General features: G+C 49.9%; 1 protein-coding gene across 5 annotated transcripts; it reads right to left on the reverse strand.

The window, feature by feature from the left end:
• Positions 1-7,440: 7,440 nt before the first annotated feature.
• TEX35 (testis expressed 35) lies at positions 7,441-16,955 on the reverse strand. Of its 5 annotated transcripts, none has more exons than XM_039255403.1 (9): positions 16,819-16,955; positions 15,893-16,051; positions 15,362-15,430; positions 14,440-14,496; positions 13,692-13,751; positions 8,793-8,857; positions 8,368-8,560; positions 7,966-8,009; positions 7,441-7,690 (listed from the first exon to the last, which is right to left on the reverse strand). In XM_039255403.1, the coding sequence occupies exons 1-9, from the start codon at positions 16,855-16,857 to the stop codon at positions 7,630-7,632; spliced, it is 747 nt and encodes a 248-aa protein (XP_039111334.1). In that variant the 5' UTR covers positions 16,858-16,955; the 3' UTR covers positions 7,441-7,629. The 5 variants fall into 5 exon arrangements, with proteins under 5 accessions (XP_039111334.1, XP_039111333.1, XP_039111335.1 ...); XM_039255402.1 differs by having other exon boundaries at positions 7,441-7,693; XM_039255404.1 differs by lacking the exon at positions 7,966-8,009 and having other exon boundaries at positions 7,441-7,693; positions 16,001-16,051.
• Between the last annotated feature and the right edge of the window lie 548 nt (positions 16,956-17,503).

Consider the following 17,503-nt stretch of genomic DNA (forward strand, 5'->3'; position numbering starts at 1 on the left):
TCTTGTGTGTGTCCTTCTAAGTCTTTTCAGTTCATGTATGCCTCTATGCACACGTGTGCACACACACCCACCCACACACACATACACCGTCTTACCAAAAATGGGATTATACTCTAATAACATTTCATCATTTGCTGTTTTTCAGTTAACATTATATTATTAACATCTCTTGATGGCATTAAATATATTTCAACAATATGCTTTTTCATTTTTTTAAGTTTATTTATTTCTTTTGAGAGAGAGAAAGCGTAAGTCGGAGAGGGGCAGAGAGAGAGGCTGAGAGAGAGAATCCCAAGCAGGGATTCAGTGAATCAGTGCAGAGCCTGATAAGAGGCCTGCTCTGCATACTCAGTGCAGGGCCTGATGCAGAGTTCGAACTCAACAACCATTAGATCATGACTTGAGCCAAAGTTGGACGCTTAACTGACTGAGCCACCCAGGTGCCCCAACTATATTATTCTTAATGTCAGTAGAACATTCCACTTTATGGGTGCGACATAATTTATTTAATCAGTTGGTGTCCATTTATATTGTTTCTGATGTTTAGGTATATATTACAAATGACTCTATAGGGCGCCTGGATGGCTCAGTTAGTTGAGCGACTGACTCTTGGTTTTGGCTCAGGTCATGATCCCAAGGTCGTGGGATTGAGCCTTGCATTGGGCTTTGCACTGAGCAGGGAGCCTGCTTAAGATTCTCTCTCTCTCTCTCTCTCTCTCTCTCTCTCCCTCCTCTCCCTCCGCACCTCAACTCCACTCATGCTCTCTCCACAAATAAAATCTTAAAAAAAAAAGAAAAAAGATCAGTGACCCCACGAGGCATACCCTTGTAGCTAAATCTTCCTTGGCGTCCTTCCCGAATTTTTTCCTCTGTCTTTTAAGGCATCTGATGTGTATCACCAGACTGCCCGTCAGAAACACCATGCTAAGTAGACTCTCACTGGAGTTGCTCTTCGCCTTCAAACTCATCAGTCATTAAACACACACACACACACACACACACACACACACACACACACACAACAGAACAGAACCCTTCTTGGTCACCATTTTGAAAAGCTGATATCCGGGGCACCTGGGTGGCTTAGTCGATTAAGCGTCCGACTTTCGCTTAGGTCTCGATCTCGCGGTTCGTGGGTTCGAGCCCTGCGTCGGGCTCTGTGCTGACTGCCAGCTCGGAGCCTGGAGCCTGTTTCAGTCTGTGACTCCCTCTCCCTCTGACCCTCCCCTGCTCACACTGTCTCTCTCTCTCTCCTAGAAATAAATAAAACATTAAAAAATTTTTTTGAAAAGCTGATATCCATATGATGGATATCACGGACAGAACTACCGTTAAACATCCCTCCATCACCTGCTGAGGACACACTTCTCCACCTTCTGGGTTTTCAACAGTTGGAATCAAGGTCAGGCTTTCGCTCATTCTTTCATCTCAATTCTGAAGACTGAACTTGCTTCGCTGTCTTTGTTTTAATACAGAGAGAAGTACCAAAGAGTCACCTCGATCACACACAGGAGGACAAATCACCTCTGAAATACTGACGGGGGTGCAGGGAGGCTCTAGGAGCCCCTGGGCCAGTCAGCGGAGCCCGCTGAGGAAAGCGGGTAGGTAGCCAATTGGCATGGAAATGGGTAGAATCAAACCTGGTAAGTATGAGAGACTGATGTGAGCTCCCGTCCATGGTGGTGGAGGCCCGGGAGGACGACCCAGGAGAAGGAATGCGGGGAGTCAGCACCCAGCGGGACCCCGTGGCAGGGATGCGAATGGATGACAGGGCCCGGCCTCCTCCTGGGCCCAGACCTGCCCACCTGATTGCCACCCAGTGTCTCAGCCACGTGCCTCTCTGAGTCGGGGCCTGGGGCTGCGCACCTGTTACCTGTGGGTGGGCTAGGTGAGCCAATCGCACCTCGCCCTGTGGGAATCACACGCTGTTACAGGCCTGACAGGCTGTGTCACAAGGACCTGCCTATCTGTCCTCTGGAAGTGCCTGTCCCAACCCCAAACCATTCTTATAGTTTCCTATTGTTTGGTCTCCTATCATACACATCCTTCCTCCTCTCAAAAAAGCCACAGATCATTTGTTTATTTATTTATTTTTTTATTTCTAGGAGAGAGAGAGGGTGTGAGCAGGGGAGGGTCAGAGAGAGAGGGAGTCACAGACTGAAACAGGCTCCAGGCTCTGAGCTGGCAGTCAGCACAGAGCCCGACACGGGGCTCGAACCCACGAACCGCGAGATCATGACCTAAGCGAAAGTCGGACGCTTAACCGACTAAGCCACCCAGGCGCCCCATTTGTTTATTTTTTAAATAAAAGTAAATCCACATTCATCTCACTGGCTGTGACTGGAATCAGTCAAGGAGGCAGGAAATCGGGACTGGGAATTGAAGGCCTTTTAGCCTGGGAAAAGCAATTCTGCCCTCACTGTTGTCACTGTCCCTGCAGTTTTTATTTAAACATTACTCCTCTGGGGCACCTGGGTGGCTCGGTCAGGTAAGCATCTAACTCTTGATTTTGGGTCAGGCCATGATCTCACGGTTTGTGAGTTCAAGCCCTATGGTGGGCTCAGTGCTAACAGCAAGAAGAGTATTGGGGATTCTCTCTCTCCCTCTCTCTCTTTCAAAATAAATTTTTTTAAAAAAATTAAGTTTATCTTTGAGAGAGAGAGAGACAGAGCACAAGCAGGGGAGGGTCAGAGAGAGAGGGAGACACAGAATCTGAAGCAGGCTCCAGGCTCTGAGCTGTCAGCACAGAGCCTGACACGGGGCTCAAACCCATGAACCTTGAGATTATGACCTAAGCCGAAGTCGGGCCCTTAACCAACAGAGCCACCCAGGTGCCACTCTCAAAATAAAGTATTTAAAAAAAAAAAAAACTTAAAAAAATTAACTCCTCTACGTATACTCTGATTTAACCCTCACAACACCCCTGTTAATTAGGTGTTTGTATCCCCAAGTCCTGGATGAAACCTTGAGTCTCAGAGAGGGGAAGGGACTGACCTGCAGTCATACCACCAGCATGATCCAGATCTCGCTGACCTCAAGAGCTAGGTGCTTCCTCCTCCTCATCCCCAGTGAGCCACAGAGCAAAGGGAGCAGAGAGCCCTGGGCCCAGAGTCAGAAAACCGGGGTTGTGGCCCCGGCTTTGCTACAAATTGACTGTATGGCTGAGGGCACCTTGCTGCACCTCTCTGGGCCTTGGACTTCCCATAGGAAGTTGAAGAGATTGGCATGGATGATCTCTGAGACTCCTAACTGGGGGGGGGGGGGGGGGCTAGTTCCATGGTAACCGGAAGCCACTCTGCTGTCACAGCAAAGGGCACTGAAGTCCAAAAGCCCCAGCCCCGGGGGGCAGCCACAAAGCTAAGGGGGTGGCTCTGGCAGCCCCTCTCTGGGACTGCATGGCTCTCCCCTTCTCTCAGCTTCTCTGTTTCTTCACTCTCTGCAAACTGCTTGTCTTTTTCTTTCTTTTCTTTAAAAATTTTTTAAATGTTTAATTATTTTTGAGAGCAAGAGACAGCATGAGCAGGGGAGGGTCAAAGAGAGAGAGAGATACAGAATCTGAAGACAGGCTCCAGGCTCTGTCAGCACAGAGCCCGACGCAGGCTCAAACCCACAAACCACGAGATCATGACCTGAGCCCAAGTCAGATGCTTAACCAACTGAGCCACCCAGGTGCCCCTGCTTGTCTTTTTCTACAGACCGGCTTTTTCTGCTTCTTGGGCCAACGGTGCCGGATGCCTCTCCAGCCGCCGATTAGAAGTGCTCGGTTCTGGGGACCAGTGGAATCTCCCCAAATTCCAATTCCAAATTCCCAGGGGAAGAACTCTGGTTGGGCAAGATCTGGAGATCTGGAGATCTACCTTGGTCTGGTCAACTGGGACCTATCGCACAAAGGGGTTGGGGAGAGGCCCCCCCAAGCTGGGGACAGGAACAGGGGCTTTGGGAGAAGAGAGGAGCATAACTACACTTCAGGCGAGGTGACAGTGAGTCTCCCCAGAGAAAGCACGAGCTCACCGCAAAGCTGGTCTATGTGTGGTGTCAGCAGGAATGACGGCTTTGGCTCCCGGAAGGTCCGATCCCAAGGGCAGATGTGACAGCTGTTTGACAGCCGGGCAGATGTGTCCCCTCAGCACACACTGCTGTCCTTCTGCTGCCTCTGCATCGGGAGACGTGGAAAGGGGGCACAGGGGAGCTCGGGGAGAGTCAGGGGACAGGGACTGCAGAGTCACCATCATCAGTCCCCAGGGCCTGACGGGCACTGCAGATCCTTTGCACAGAAAGGACTCAGCACCTATTTCCCCGAGGACCTTGCTTTAGTTCTTAAAACTGGCATCTGCTTTGGTTTGAAAACATACTGAGGGGAATTTGGCCGCAAGAATCAAGTCTCAAGAGGGACGCCCCACCCCATCCCATCCCAGGAGCCAAACTGAACACAGAGCACAGTCCCATATAGTTCCCGACACGATCTGGGATGGAAATCTGGAGAGCCCAAAGAGTTTTCTCAGCACCTCCCCAGGGCCTGCTCAGTCTTGGGGGAATCCATGCAGGAGGCGTCCTCCCGCTGGGGGCTCAGTGCCAAGGCTGCAAGTCCCGGAGGCGGTCAAGAAGCCAGCGCAGCCTCGGCAGCAGCAGCTCAGGTGACAAACATTTCCTAAGAACCTGCCACGTGCAGGGCTCTGACCTCCATGCTGGGGATGAAGATGAACGAAGACGAGTGACCGCTGACTCCAGAAACTGACAAGCTGCGTGGGGAGGAAGGACGCGTGGCCCAGAGCCAGTAGGGGCGTGGGAACGTCTGTGAGAGGCTGAGCAACCCGCTCACTGGGTCCTTGAGGAGCTGAGTGGGGGCAGAGAGTGGTCCGGCAGGGATGATGGGGGCTCACGGAGGTGGGAGGATGAGGTGAGCAGAGGCAAGGGGTCAGGAGTGGGATGCGCAGGGCACATGCGGGACCCTAGAGTATAGGTTTACAGATGGGAAGAGGGGGAGAGAAGTTCAGACACCTAAGATCAGATCAGAAATGCGAAGTCCAGGGGTGCTTAACTGGGTGGTTCTGGCTCAGGGTCTTTTCACAAGGTTGCAGTCGAGACGCTGGCGGGGGCTGCGGTCACCTGAAGGCGACCACTGGCAACAGGTCTCAGTGCCTTGCCTGTGGCCCATTCCGGGGGACCACTTGGGTGTCGTCACCCAAGCCGGGAGCTTCCCCCAGGCTGGGTATCTAAGAGAGAGCAAGATGAAGCCACCGTGTCTTCTATGATTTAGTCTCGGAAGTAACGCACCATCACTCCTGCCATATTCTACTCACTAGAAGTGAGTCACTATGTCTAGCCCTCAGCTGAGGGGAGAGGAATTAGGCTCCTCTTGAAAGAGTATCAGAGGATTTGTGGGTCTATTACAACAGCACAGAACTACACAATGCAGTGTTCCCAAGTGATTGAAAGTCTGGAGGTCAAGGGACAGGGTCTGGGGAGTCCCTTGTGTTGGCAGAATAGCAGCCCCCAAAGATGTGCATGTTCTGGTCCCCAGAACCCATGAACAGGCTATGTTACATAGCAAAGGGGGAGTAAGGTTGTTCATTAGCTGACCTTTAAGTGACTTATTACTTTAAGGTAATTATTAGCCTCATGATTATCCAGGTGGGCCCGGCATAATCACAAGGGCCCTTAAAAGTGGAAAGAGGTAGCAGAAGAAGAATCAGGATCAGCATGACACAGAATGAGAGAGGCGCAGCTGGCCGTTGCTGCCTTTGAACATGGAAGGGGCCGTGTGCCAAGGGACGCAGAAAGCCTCTAGGAGCCGAAACACCAGCAGATTCTCCCCTGGAGCCTCCAGAAGGAATGCAAGCCCACCAACATCTTGATATTAGCCCCGTGAGACCCATTTTGGACCCATCTTGGACCCATCTTGTGTTGTTGTTGTTTTTAATTTTTTTTTTAATTTATTTTTGAGAGAGAAAGAGCTGTCAGCACAGAGCCTGATGCAGGGCTCAAACCCGTGAACCACAAGATCATGACCTGAGCCAAAGTCGGACGCTTAACCGACTGAGCCACCCAGGTGGCCCCCACCTTGTGTTGTCTTAAGCCATTAGCTGTGTGGTAATTTGTTACTGCAGCAATAGGAAATGAGCACAGTCCACATCCACCCTTCTCCTTTCCGTCATTTCTAACTCACTTCTGCTTTCATCACATGCTACGATTTTGTCCTTGTCATATGGTCCATATTTTTTAATATACATGTTTACCATGTCTCCTTTTAAAGCTATAAGCTTCTTGAGGGCAAGGCTTAAGTTTTGTTTTGGTTTTTGTTTGTTTGTTAAATATAAGTCAGAAGCCCAATACATCTCTCACTACTATGTAGCCGTGAACTTGGTCAGTTATTCACTAGTCTGACTACAAGTGCAAGCAGCCCACCTAGCAAGGAGATGAAACAAGAATGTTGGTGTGAGGGGCCCCTGGTGGCTCAGTTAGTTATCCCTCTGACTTTGGCTCAGGCCATGATCTCGTTCGTGCGTTCGGGTCCCACTTCGGGCTCTGTGCTGACAGCTGGGAGCCTGGAGCCTGGAGCCTGCTTCAGATTCTGTGTCTCCCTTTCTTTCTGCACCCTCCCACCCCCAGCTCATGCTCTGTCTCCCTCCCTCTCTTTCAAAAATAAATAAACATTTAAAAGAAGAAGAAGAAAGCAAGCTGGTGTGAAATAAAACATGGAATCCTATTAATTCTACCTCCATTAAACTAAACCCAAAGAATCACACTCATGACGGGAGAGTTTAATGAGATACTATTTTCCTCTGTATCTTTCTATTCTATCTTGGTCATTCTCAGGGCCATCCCCACCCCCCACCTCCCTCCATCTTGCCTGGTTCTGTAAAGGTCTCACATCAAAAGAGAGGGGAGGCCGCAGAGGTAATAGCTGCCCAGTGAGATTTGGGGCAGGACAGAGAGGGGAGCAGTTGAAGGTCACTGGCTCATCCCCACCTTTGTAAAGGCCTGAGGCCTCTGCAAAACCTCAGAGATAGGTCTCCTTTTGGGGGGGGGGACAGGAGACCCTCAGGAGGGTAGGAGGGTGGATCGCCAGAGCCCGCAAAGGGAACCAAGTTCCCGTGAGCAGTGGGGCCCTGAGCGCTGCTTATGACAAGACCTCAGAAGGAAGCAGAGCAAGCTAGACCCTGGGCCTGGGGGTCCCCAAGACTCTTGGGTCCCCCCACCATGCACACAGGCAGGAGTTGCAGACCCAGGGGTACCGGTACAGGACAGCGGAGGTCTCTCCTGCAACCACACAGAGTGTTGGTGGGGGAAAGGCCCTGAGAATGACCAAGATAGAATTTCCCACAATCCAACAGGAAACAGGAAGAGGGCTTGAAGTCCAAAATACAGGGATTTGGAACCAAAAAAGTGACATTCTGGCACACTGAAGCTTGGGGCCGATATTCAAAACCACGATACTGCTTTGGCTTTAAAGTGAAGGTTTTAATCTCCGGGTGGGAGGAGGCCTGGGGCGGGGTGGTCAGGGGGCCGCACGCCTTCACCGCGCAGCTCAAGGAGCAGAGAGGAAGGCCCGGGGCCGCCGGTGGGCTCTGCGGTGGCTCTAGGTTGGAAACACATCTTCCCCGATGAAGGACTTGAAGCACAGATACATCAGAAAGCAGCTCCAGATGCCAATGATGAAAAGGGTGCCCAGGCATGGCACGGAAGTTTTCTGCTGGATGAAGAGAAAGGCAGAACCTGAGGCAGGGTCAGCTCAGCTGCTGGAGAGGCTCCCCTCCCTGAGGGGGCGTCTGGGCTGCAGGCTCTGGGCTGGGGGACCCGGGTCCCCCTGCCTCGTGCATGTCCTCTACGCCTGAGTAGATGAGGTCGGGGGCAGCGTCTCACAACCGTGGGTGAGACTGGAGGCAAATAACAGCCTGAGCACTTGGCCTTTGGGATGATGGGGCCCCTGACTGGGACAAGGACTTCCCGTGTGGGTCTACCTACCCTTGATTGTAGTTGTTCTTTTGGGCACACAACAAACATTTTTCCTGCAGAGGACAGAAACGGCACAAGAATGATCATTTTTCCCTGGTCCAAGATGGCCAGCCTGCTGGGCACCTCATCGGGTCTTGCTAGCGGAAAGGGCAGAACAAGACGGTGGCGCTTGGCAAGCCGGCACTTCCAGTGTTGAGGCGGACTTGGTCACGGCTGGGGAATCTCCCCAGGCTCAGAGGGCAAGTCCCCAGGGAGGGGTCTGGGCTGGGGAGGCATCTGGGGCCAGCGGAGGGGAGGAACCCGTCCCTCTACAGCAGGAGGTGAGGGAGCGAGAGGGCCCAGGCCAGTCAGGGGAAGGCAGGAGTCAGGGCTGTGGCACCAGCGCAGGGCAGGGGGTAAGGCTCCACTTACACAGCAGGCCCCGCATTGCTGAAGGGAATCCAGTGGGTCCTTTTTGGGTTTTTGAAGTGCCATCATCCTCCTGTGAAGAGTAAGTGGTGTGCCGTCGACTCCATCCATTTTCTTGAGCCGGAGCTGTGGGTCTGTGTCGGTCTTTGCCGTCAGCTTCAGTTCCTGGGGCTCCTTTGGCCTTCTTCTAAGGGGTCTGGGGGCGGGGGTTAGGGAAGGGCAGAGTTGGGGAACAATTTCCAACATGACAGGGAGACAACCACAGTGTGCGTGGCCATGGAGAGCCTTGACATCCAAGCCATTGGGAGAAGAGAAACCAAAGCAGGTCCTTGAAGAGTCTGAGGGTCCTCTGAGCCCGAGGACACTTAGCAAAGTGAAGGGAGGAGATTCTTTAGGGATGAGGAGGGATGGGTGCAGGTCACACTTACAGCTTGCTGCCCTTTTGTATATTTATTAAAACATCCATCTTCTCGTCCATATCCTTCTGCATTTCCTTCAAGGGAAAATCAAAGCTTAGCATTATCATCCTGAAGGGCTTCTGAAACCCTTTTCTCTTGTCTCTCTCTGCCAACCCCTCAGAGATCACCTCAGCGTCTTACCTGCTCGGGAATCCTCACCGGCCTTGGGTGACACATGCCACCTCTCCCTTTCCCCTCCCCCGTTCCAGCATGAGGCCAAAGCACAGGCAGGGTCATTAGGGGCTCATCCAACGTTTCCAGATGAGTCCGAGGATAGGAAGCCTTTCACCTGAGCCCACACCTGGATGAGACCATTATGCTCTCGCTTTGGCTCGATGCCTAGACAATGACGGACGCGGGAAGACGAATCTTGTGACTTTTCCCTGCAAAGGCACTTTTGTTTCCAATGTTTTGGCCCCTGCCGGGCACCTGGATTCTGCACATGTGCGTCTGCTTCATCTTTTATCCGATTTCTGGCAGGAATGGTCAGCATAAAACTGACATTAGTGCCACGGGCCCCTCACGTTTATTATTTACTAAGACCCGAAAGAATAGTAAAATCTTCTTGGCAAGTTTAGATCTGTAAAATTTGACTCAGAGACATTGGAATAGAAACAGTGGTCATCACCTCACTCCTGAGGACTTTAAGATACAAAACAGAGGAACATAAGGGAAGGGAAGCAAAAATAATATAAAAACAGGGAGGGGGACAAAACATAAGAGACCCTTAAATATAGAGAACAAACAGAGGGTTGTTGGTGGGGTTGGGGGAGGGGGGATGGGCTAAATGGGTGAGGGGCCTTAAGGAATCTACTCCTGAAATCATTGTTGCACTATATGCTAGCTAACTTGGATGTAAATTAAAAAATCAATAAAAAAAAAAGAAACAGTGGTCATCAAAGAATGTCTAAGATGGCAGATATCATCAACAGCATCTGTTATGGACACAAACAGGGTTGGCTTGAACATTATAAAATCCACGTGAAAAATAATTTGCTTCAAGGAAAATAATTCTAATAAAAATGAAAGATTGGACAAGTTTACTGAAAGGTGGTAGAAAACTGATCAAGGAATTATACTGTATGGGTAGAGATGATTTCAAAAAATAGCTTCATTTTTTTTAATGTTTATTTTTGAGAGAGAGAATGTATGTGTGCTGGGGAGGGGCAGTGGGAGAGGGAGAGGCAGAGGGGGAGGGGGATGCAGAATCTGAAGCAGGCTCTGTACTGACAGCACAGAGCCTGATGAGGGGCTCGAACTCACAAACCGTGAGATCACGACCTGAGCCGAAGCAGGACGTTTAACCGACCTAGCCACCCAGGTGCCCCCCCTTCTTGAAAAGCATTTTTAAGTGGTGATATACATCTTGAATAAAATATCCATATTCATAAATAGAGTGAAAATATCCTTGATGGGAAAATGGCCGCTGGTCTCAAAAAATCAGAGTCAGTATGTCTCTTATTCTTAGAAGTGTCACTATGACTTCAAATTCATGTCCCGAAGTGATCTCCTCGTTTTCTCTTCTCAATCTGTTTGCCAACTGTCCCTGCCATCGTCATCACTTTCTTCTAACTGTCCAGATTGCCTGGTGGGGTCATGGACGCTTGCTTCTCCTTCATTCTCTGTGTTGGGTCAACCACCAAGAATGTTATTTTTCCTTCGGTGCACCTTTCGGGTTTATCGTTTCCCTTCTGTTCCTACACCTGGTCCAGTGCTCCTCATCTTGAGCAGGGATGTAGCTTCCTGACTGATAGTCTAGCTCCAGACGGCCCCCACCCCTACTCACCGCCCCCCTCCCCACCCACCTTGCAAACAGCTGCCCGCTCAGCCGTTCTGAAGTGCTGCTTCTAGCATGTTCTTTGATTAAAAATCTCCAGAGGCCTCTTACTGCTTACACAACCAAGTCCCAACCTGTCCGCCTGTCTTTCAAAAGCCTTCATTATCCACCGCCTTTGTGCCCACTCCAGCTTATTTCTCACAGTTTTCCCAGATGATCCCACTTTCATGACTGATCTCCCCACTGACCGTGATCCACTTCACGTTCTTCCTGCTTCCACGCTGTGTGCAAGCTGTTCCCAGTCCCAAAATAGCCTCCTCTGTGCCTTCCCATACCCAGTCCTGCCCACTGACAAAACATTACTGTGTCTGCATTTTAACGTAGAGATAACACATGCCCTTTGTAGAAAATATGGACAATATAGAGGAATATAAAAGCAAATTAATCTCATCACCGAGCAATGACCCTTATTAACCCCTTTGGTGTATTTCTTTTCAGTCTTTTTTCTAAATATTTACTTTGCTATTTTTTCCCCCACTTAACTGAGATCAGCCTATATAGATTGTATCTTGCTTTCTTCCTTCTCACTATAAGCATTCTCTTTTTTTTTAAATAAGCTTTTTATATCAAAATAGTTTGGGCTTTACTGAAAGTTGCAAAGATAGTAGAAAGCGTTCCCATATACCTTTCATTCAGTTTCCCCTTAATGTTAACATCTAACCCAATCATGGCATTGCTCTTAACTGAAATTTTTTAAAGTTTATTTATTTATTTTTGAGAGAGAGACAGAAAGAGAGAGTGAATGGGGGAGGGGCAGAGAGAGAGGGAGAGAGAGGGAATCCGAAGAGGGCTCCATAGTGTCAGCGTGGAGCCCGATGCAAGGTTCGAACTCATGAACCATGAGATCATGATCTGAGCCAAACCAAGAGTCAGATGCTTAATTGACTGAGTCACCCAGGTGCCCCAATTATTTTTAAGTAAGTTCCATGCCCAGTGTGGGCCTTGAACTCATAACCCCCAATGTGGGCTTAGAACTCATATGAGACACATGTTCTACCGACTGAGCCAGGCAGGTGCGCCCAGAAACATTTTCTCCAGTAGTTCCTAATTTTCATTCCATGGATATACCATAATTTATTTGGCTATTCTTCTACTGTTGAAAATTGTGGTTTGCAAATTTTTGCTGTTATATATAATCATGTGATGAATATCTTTTTACAGATACCCATGCTAGTATTTCTGATTATCTTCATAGGCTAAATTCTGGGAAATGAAACTAATAGGTCAAGCAGTTTGATATTTTTTGATACCTATTGTCTAATTCCTTTCCAGTTTTGTACAAAACTATACTTTGATCAGCAGCATAAGAGCATTCCTGCCCTGTTCTATAAGTGTCATAAATAAAAGGTTTGCCTATTTGAATGTGACAATGACTGAAGTATTGTTTTCATTTGGCATTTCATTGATTATTCATGAGGTAAACCTTTTCAATATATTTACTGTATTTTAGTTGTATTCTCTTCTGTGTATTGTTTGTTCATACCCTGTGCCCATTTTCCATTTTAGTCCTTATTGATTAGTGTGAGATTTAAACGTTACAGATAAAAAACCATTTATCAGTGTTTATCCTATTTGTGGAAAATTACTTCCCCCAAACTGTTTGCTTCTTAATTCTGTATACGGTGCTTTGCTGTTATCATTTAAAAATTTTTTATATTATTAAATATATCAACATTTCCTTAATGATTTCTTCTGTTGTATTTTTTTAGACCCTACAGTTAAATATTTATATATAACTTATTCTTATTGGTTTTTATCATTTAAATTCACTTTAAGGACCATTTCAGTTTTACAGTGTTAGGTGAATTAAGTTCTTCTTCATATAATCAAGATTCTTAATATGAATACATTATCTTTTCCAACATTTGAAAAATCATCTTTATTGCCTTCTAAAATGTACAGAGTTGTGCTGCCCAAAACTTCAGGGTACAAGGGAATCACCTAGTGATCTTTAAAAGCTACTGATGCCTGGACCTGCATTATGGGGTGCAGCTTGGGTATAAGGTCAAAGCCACAGTACAGGTGCGGGCAATATGCAGGCAAGATTAAAAACTACTGCTAAGGTGTGTAGGATGCGGTTCTTATCCAGGGGAAAGCATCAGCATCAGTTTTAAGAGTTTGAAGGAACTGCGCCCCCCTCTGGAGATTTTTACTCAGTTCATCTGACCAGGCCTGAGTATACAGAGGTTTAAAATCCTGTGTATCCTCGGCAGAGGTTGATACAGGGTTATATACACTGCTTTTGTTCATATGACTGGTTATCTACACAAGATTATTGTGGTTTTACATGAATTTTATATATCTGGTAGGGGTGCTGCCCTTTTATAACTCTTAAAAATTTTAAGATATCTGCTTTGCCTATTTATCCTTCTATATCAGTAGTTCTCAAATTTTCACTTGGGCAACGTGAGAGAAATTCAAGGATCTAAGCCCCCTACACATCAAGGTTTGAGAACCACTATTCTAAACATTTTCTTTAATGTTTATTTTTGAGACAGAGAGAGAGAAAGCACGCGAGTGGGGGAGGGGCAAGGAGAGGGGAGACAGAATCTGAAACAGGCTCCAGGCTCTGTCAGCATAGAGCCCGATGCAGGGCTCGAACCCACAAACGAGATCATGACCTGAGCTGAAGTAGGATGCTCAACTGATTGAGCCACCCAGGCACCCTGAGAGCCACTATTCTAGAGTCTAGGTGTTCCTCTTAGTAATTGTTGAGTTCAAAACTCATCTTACTGGGCTTTTGGTTAGAGTTTCCCATGTAGCCTTCAAAGCTCACAGGAAGATTCACCTTCTCTGTAAGGCTTTGTGTGGTTACCCCAACGCCACATTCATGACTCATTCTCCAGGCTCCTGATAAACGGACAGCCAGTTGTCATGGAACTCGGTACTTCCTTGTTATTTACTTCTCCCTTGCCATAGAGTTTGGGTCTTCTGCTAGATGGTAAGCAACTACAGGGCAGTTTCCTGTGCAGTCTCCTTCCGTAATTCCCAGAGGGGTACTGGCCCATGGGAGGCACTCAGTAAATGCTTACCTTCATAATCTCCACGAATTCCTGGAGTTTATCAAAATCCTTGTCCATTACACCCTTTATCTAATGGAGAAGAAAGGTACGGCACATATTACTGAATGTGGAGTCACCTCTGGGGCATTTTAAACAAAGGGCATCAGCTGCTTCTTGGATAAAACGCAAGGAACGGACTTGTGGTGGCCAATTAAAGCCCCTTTCTTCCCAAGGAGTCTATGAAGGCACTAGGGCGCATGTACCATGAAGTCACCAGCAGCAGCAGCCTCGGGGGGGCTTAGATCTGGCTGCTACAAGGTTTCCTTGTGGGGCTCAGACCACAGCTTTAGTCACACCTTCTTTCTTCAGCCTTCCCTCTCACCCTACGCACGAGATCGGCGGTTCCAGCAAAGCAGCAAGAGCGTTCCTGCTCTGTGGCTTGCTCCGGAAAGAGGAGGAAGGAGAATGGAATTGGCCCCTGACTTCCCCCACGTCCTGGTCAGCCCCTCCCACTCTGTCACTGGGGCTATACCCCCTACTCCTCAATGTGATGCCTTAGAGAGTTCTTGTCATTCAAAACCTGGGGTTAAGCATCAGACAAGACGAGGCATTGCTACCCTAAGCGGCTCAGCACTGAAACACTGGAGGGGCGCGGGCTGAGCCAGGCGGATGCTTTTTCCATGCAATTCCTGATTCCCCTTGTGATCTGAAGTCAGCCAGTGCATTTTCCTGGAAGGCACCCTTTCCTTCCATGTCCTGAAAGGTCTCATCCTGTTACCTGTTTGATCTCATCCATTTTTTCCTTGAGCTCTTCCCTCACCTCCCTGAGTTCATTCTGAGGAAATAAAATAGGGAAGAGAAGGAGTAAGGCAAAGTCTGGGACGGAAGGGAAAGATCCTGGGGCATTGCTAATAAGGAGGAACAGAGAGCTGCCTCCCGCCAGGAAGAAAAGAAAGGATGCTGTGGCCCATATAGATAGCCCGTGCCTCCCGATATGATGCCCTGAAGGGGACACCTTCACTTCTGTAACGTCACCCCCCAAAATGCATAGCTGCATCTGGTCACCAGGAAACCTCAGACCTCCACATGAAGGGCCAGTCTACAAGATAAATGACCTATAATCCTCCTAAATGACAATGTCCCCAAAACCAAGGTTGGAGAGCTATTCCAGACGAAAGGCAACTAGAGAGGCGCGGAGCCTCACCGCAGTGTGTGGTCCTGGACTGGCTCCCAGGCTCTTTCGTCGTGAAAGGTGCAAGTGGAATAACTGATAAAATTAGAATAATTGATACAATTAGGACTGAATCAATGTTCGTGTCCTGGTTTTGATATTTTGCTCATTGTGTAACAGGCCGTTCTTGTTTTTAGGGCAATAGGCACTGAAATTTGAGAGAAACATGCTCTCAGATGATTCAGAGAACATTATACGTATGTGTGTGTGAATACATAGAGAGAGAGGGAGGGAGGGGGGAGAGAGAGAATCATCAAATGCCAACATTTGGGAAATCTGAGTGAAGGATGTACTAGAATTCATTGTACAGTGTTTTTGAAAATTTTCCATAAGTCTGAAATTACTTCAAAACGAAGACTTAGGACAGAACAGAATGGAAGGGGATGAGGCCCCGGGCCCGGAGCAGAACCACAGACCCCAGCCGTGTACCCACCACGGAGCGGCCGGCCGCCGGGGCCGCCCCACCTACCCTCAGCTCCTGTGTCCCTCCTGGTTTGGCAACCAGCCCTTCTTGTTTAAGTCCTTTGTAGTCATAGCTCTGTTGGTTGAAAACAGAAACACAGAACGTCGGACGTCGCGGGTGTGGGGTGGGTGAGGCAGAAGAGATCTTCCCAAGTTTCTGTTCCTCCTTTCGGGCCAGGGCAGGGGTGAGAGCCGGCAGCCCCGCCTGCACCGCAAGCTCCACCATCTGCTCTGCTCTGAGCTCGTCACGCCGCCACCCTTCCTGGCCCCTGAACGACCATGCTCCTTCCCCCCCCCCCCCCACTGCCCTTCCTCAGCCCTTCTGTGGCCGTGGCTTCAGCTCCCAGCCCAGCCTGGGGCCTTTCCCGAACCCCTGGGCCCAGCAGCTACCCTGTCAGACCTCCCTATTTCAGTTCTCTGCCTAGCAGGTACCACTACCGAATTTTCCTTGTTGGTTTCTGTATCAGGTCACTGCAAGTGTGAAGTTCTGCGAGAGCAGAGAGCTTGTCTCTCTCTCTCTCAGTGTCTCCCCCAGCACCTGGGACAGGTCTCGGCTGCCAGGAACAGCGAATGACCCCTGGCTCCAAGTCACCTCCCCACGGGTCTCAGGCCTGGCTGCCGGCATGGCCTCACAAAAGCTTCTTACTTTGGTCAGCTGGGGCTTCAATTCCAGGCACACGGCCCTGTAGTCCTTGTTCTGTAGAGAGAGGAGTTTGGCAGTGCTCCTGTCGGGTGCCAGGGCTGGGGGATGGCACCAGCCTCCTCAGCAAGGGCCCCCCTAACCAGTCCTGCCTGTCCAGCTGCCCCCGAGCTCGGGCCCGCGTAGCCCACCCCCTCCCAAAGACCTGATTCAAGACAACCCAAACTTTGTCGTGTTCTCTTCCTTTTCTGAACACGCACCTGCCCAGGCACCAGGCAGCCCTCTCCCTGCTGGGGGGCCTGAGCCGGGAACGTACTAGAAGATGACTTTATGGGAGCCGTGGATTAGTTCAGGCCTCAGGGACAGACTGACTTGCAATCGGGTCTCAGCCTGCTTGTCCCCTACCTGTGCCGCCCGGGCAGGCTATCTACTCCCTCCACGCCTCCCTTCCTCATCTGCAAATTGGGGGAACTCATCACATTATCTAATAAGGTGCTTGTGTGCCTCAGATGTGCCCGCGGACGCAGGCCTGGCACCGGCCTGGCCCGGAGGCGTGGCCCCGGGGGTGCTTGGAGGTGGTGTGGGTATTACATGGCTCCTCGTCCCAAAGGGAGTCGGCAGAGGCCTCCTTCCTTCCCACCCCACGGCCAGGGATGAATCCCAGCCCCCTTCCAGGCTCAAAGGCCACCTCATGCTTAGAATGGAGAGGGAAGAGCCGAGCATTCACCAGAAAGTTCTCTGTGTCCCCCTACGCCCACCCTACACCTCCCTTCAGTGAGGACTCAAAGCGGCCCCACATTGTCCAGCCAATGTTTCTCCTTTACCAGGCTTGACTTCTTCAGTTCCACCCTCTTGGCCGACATGATGGAGGAGGCCAGAGTGTTCTTTAACTTCCCAACCTTCCCACACGGGCCCCTGTGACCAGGCCACTGTCCTATGTAGATTACAGGCCAAGGTGAGGGAGGACGGCCACCTATCTGTGTACAAAACAGCTGAGGTCACAATGCCCCGGTCCCGCATACTGGCCTGGAGTGACACTACAGCTTTGAGCCTCGGGTGCCTCGGCCACTGAGCTGAGGGATAGGTCAGGTTCCAAACTCCTGCAAGGGGGCAGGGGGTCTCCTGCACAACCCCCCGGGGGGACGACCTGGCCTGTTACAGCCTTGGCGGAAGGCACGCCTCACCAGAAGCAAGAGTTCTGTCTTCTCCCTGAGCGGGACTTACCGACCAGGAAGGGTCTGCCCCGAACAGCTGGCCCCCCTCCCCCACTGCACACCGGTTCTTCTGCTGTACCTTCCCCACGTGGACAGACCCTTCCTTGGGTCCGAAGCTGTCTTGGGTTGAGATGCCTTGAAGTCCCTCCTGCTAACCTGGGGTTCTCTAAGCCGGGGGCCGGAGGGGGTGCTGATCTTCGCAGGATGACTTCTGACACCCTGGCCTAACCACACGGTTCGGCCTGTCCCCTCTCTCCCCCGCACCACCCAGTCTCTTCTATCGTCCTGGAAGAGG

Source organism: Hyaena hyaena, unplaced genomic scaffold (genome assembly GCF_003009895.1).
Source record: "Hyaena hyaena isolate Hyena2069 unplaced genomic scaffold, ASM300989v1 scaffold_525, whole genome shotgun sequence".
Taxonomy (NCBI): Eukaryota; Metazoa; Chordata; class Mammalia; order Carnivora; family Hyaenidae; genus Hyaena; species Hyaena hyaena.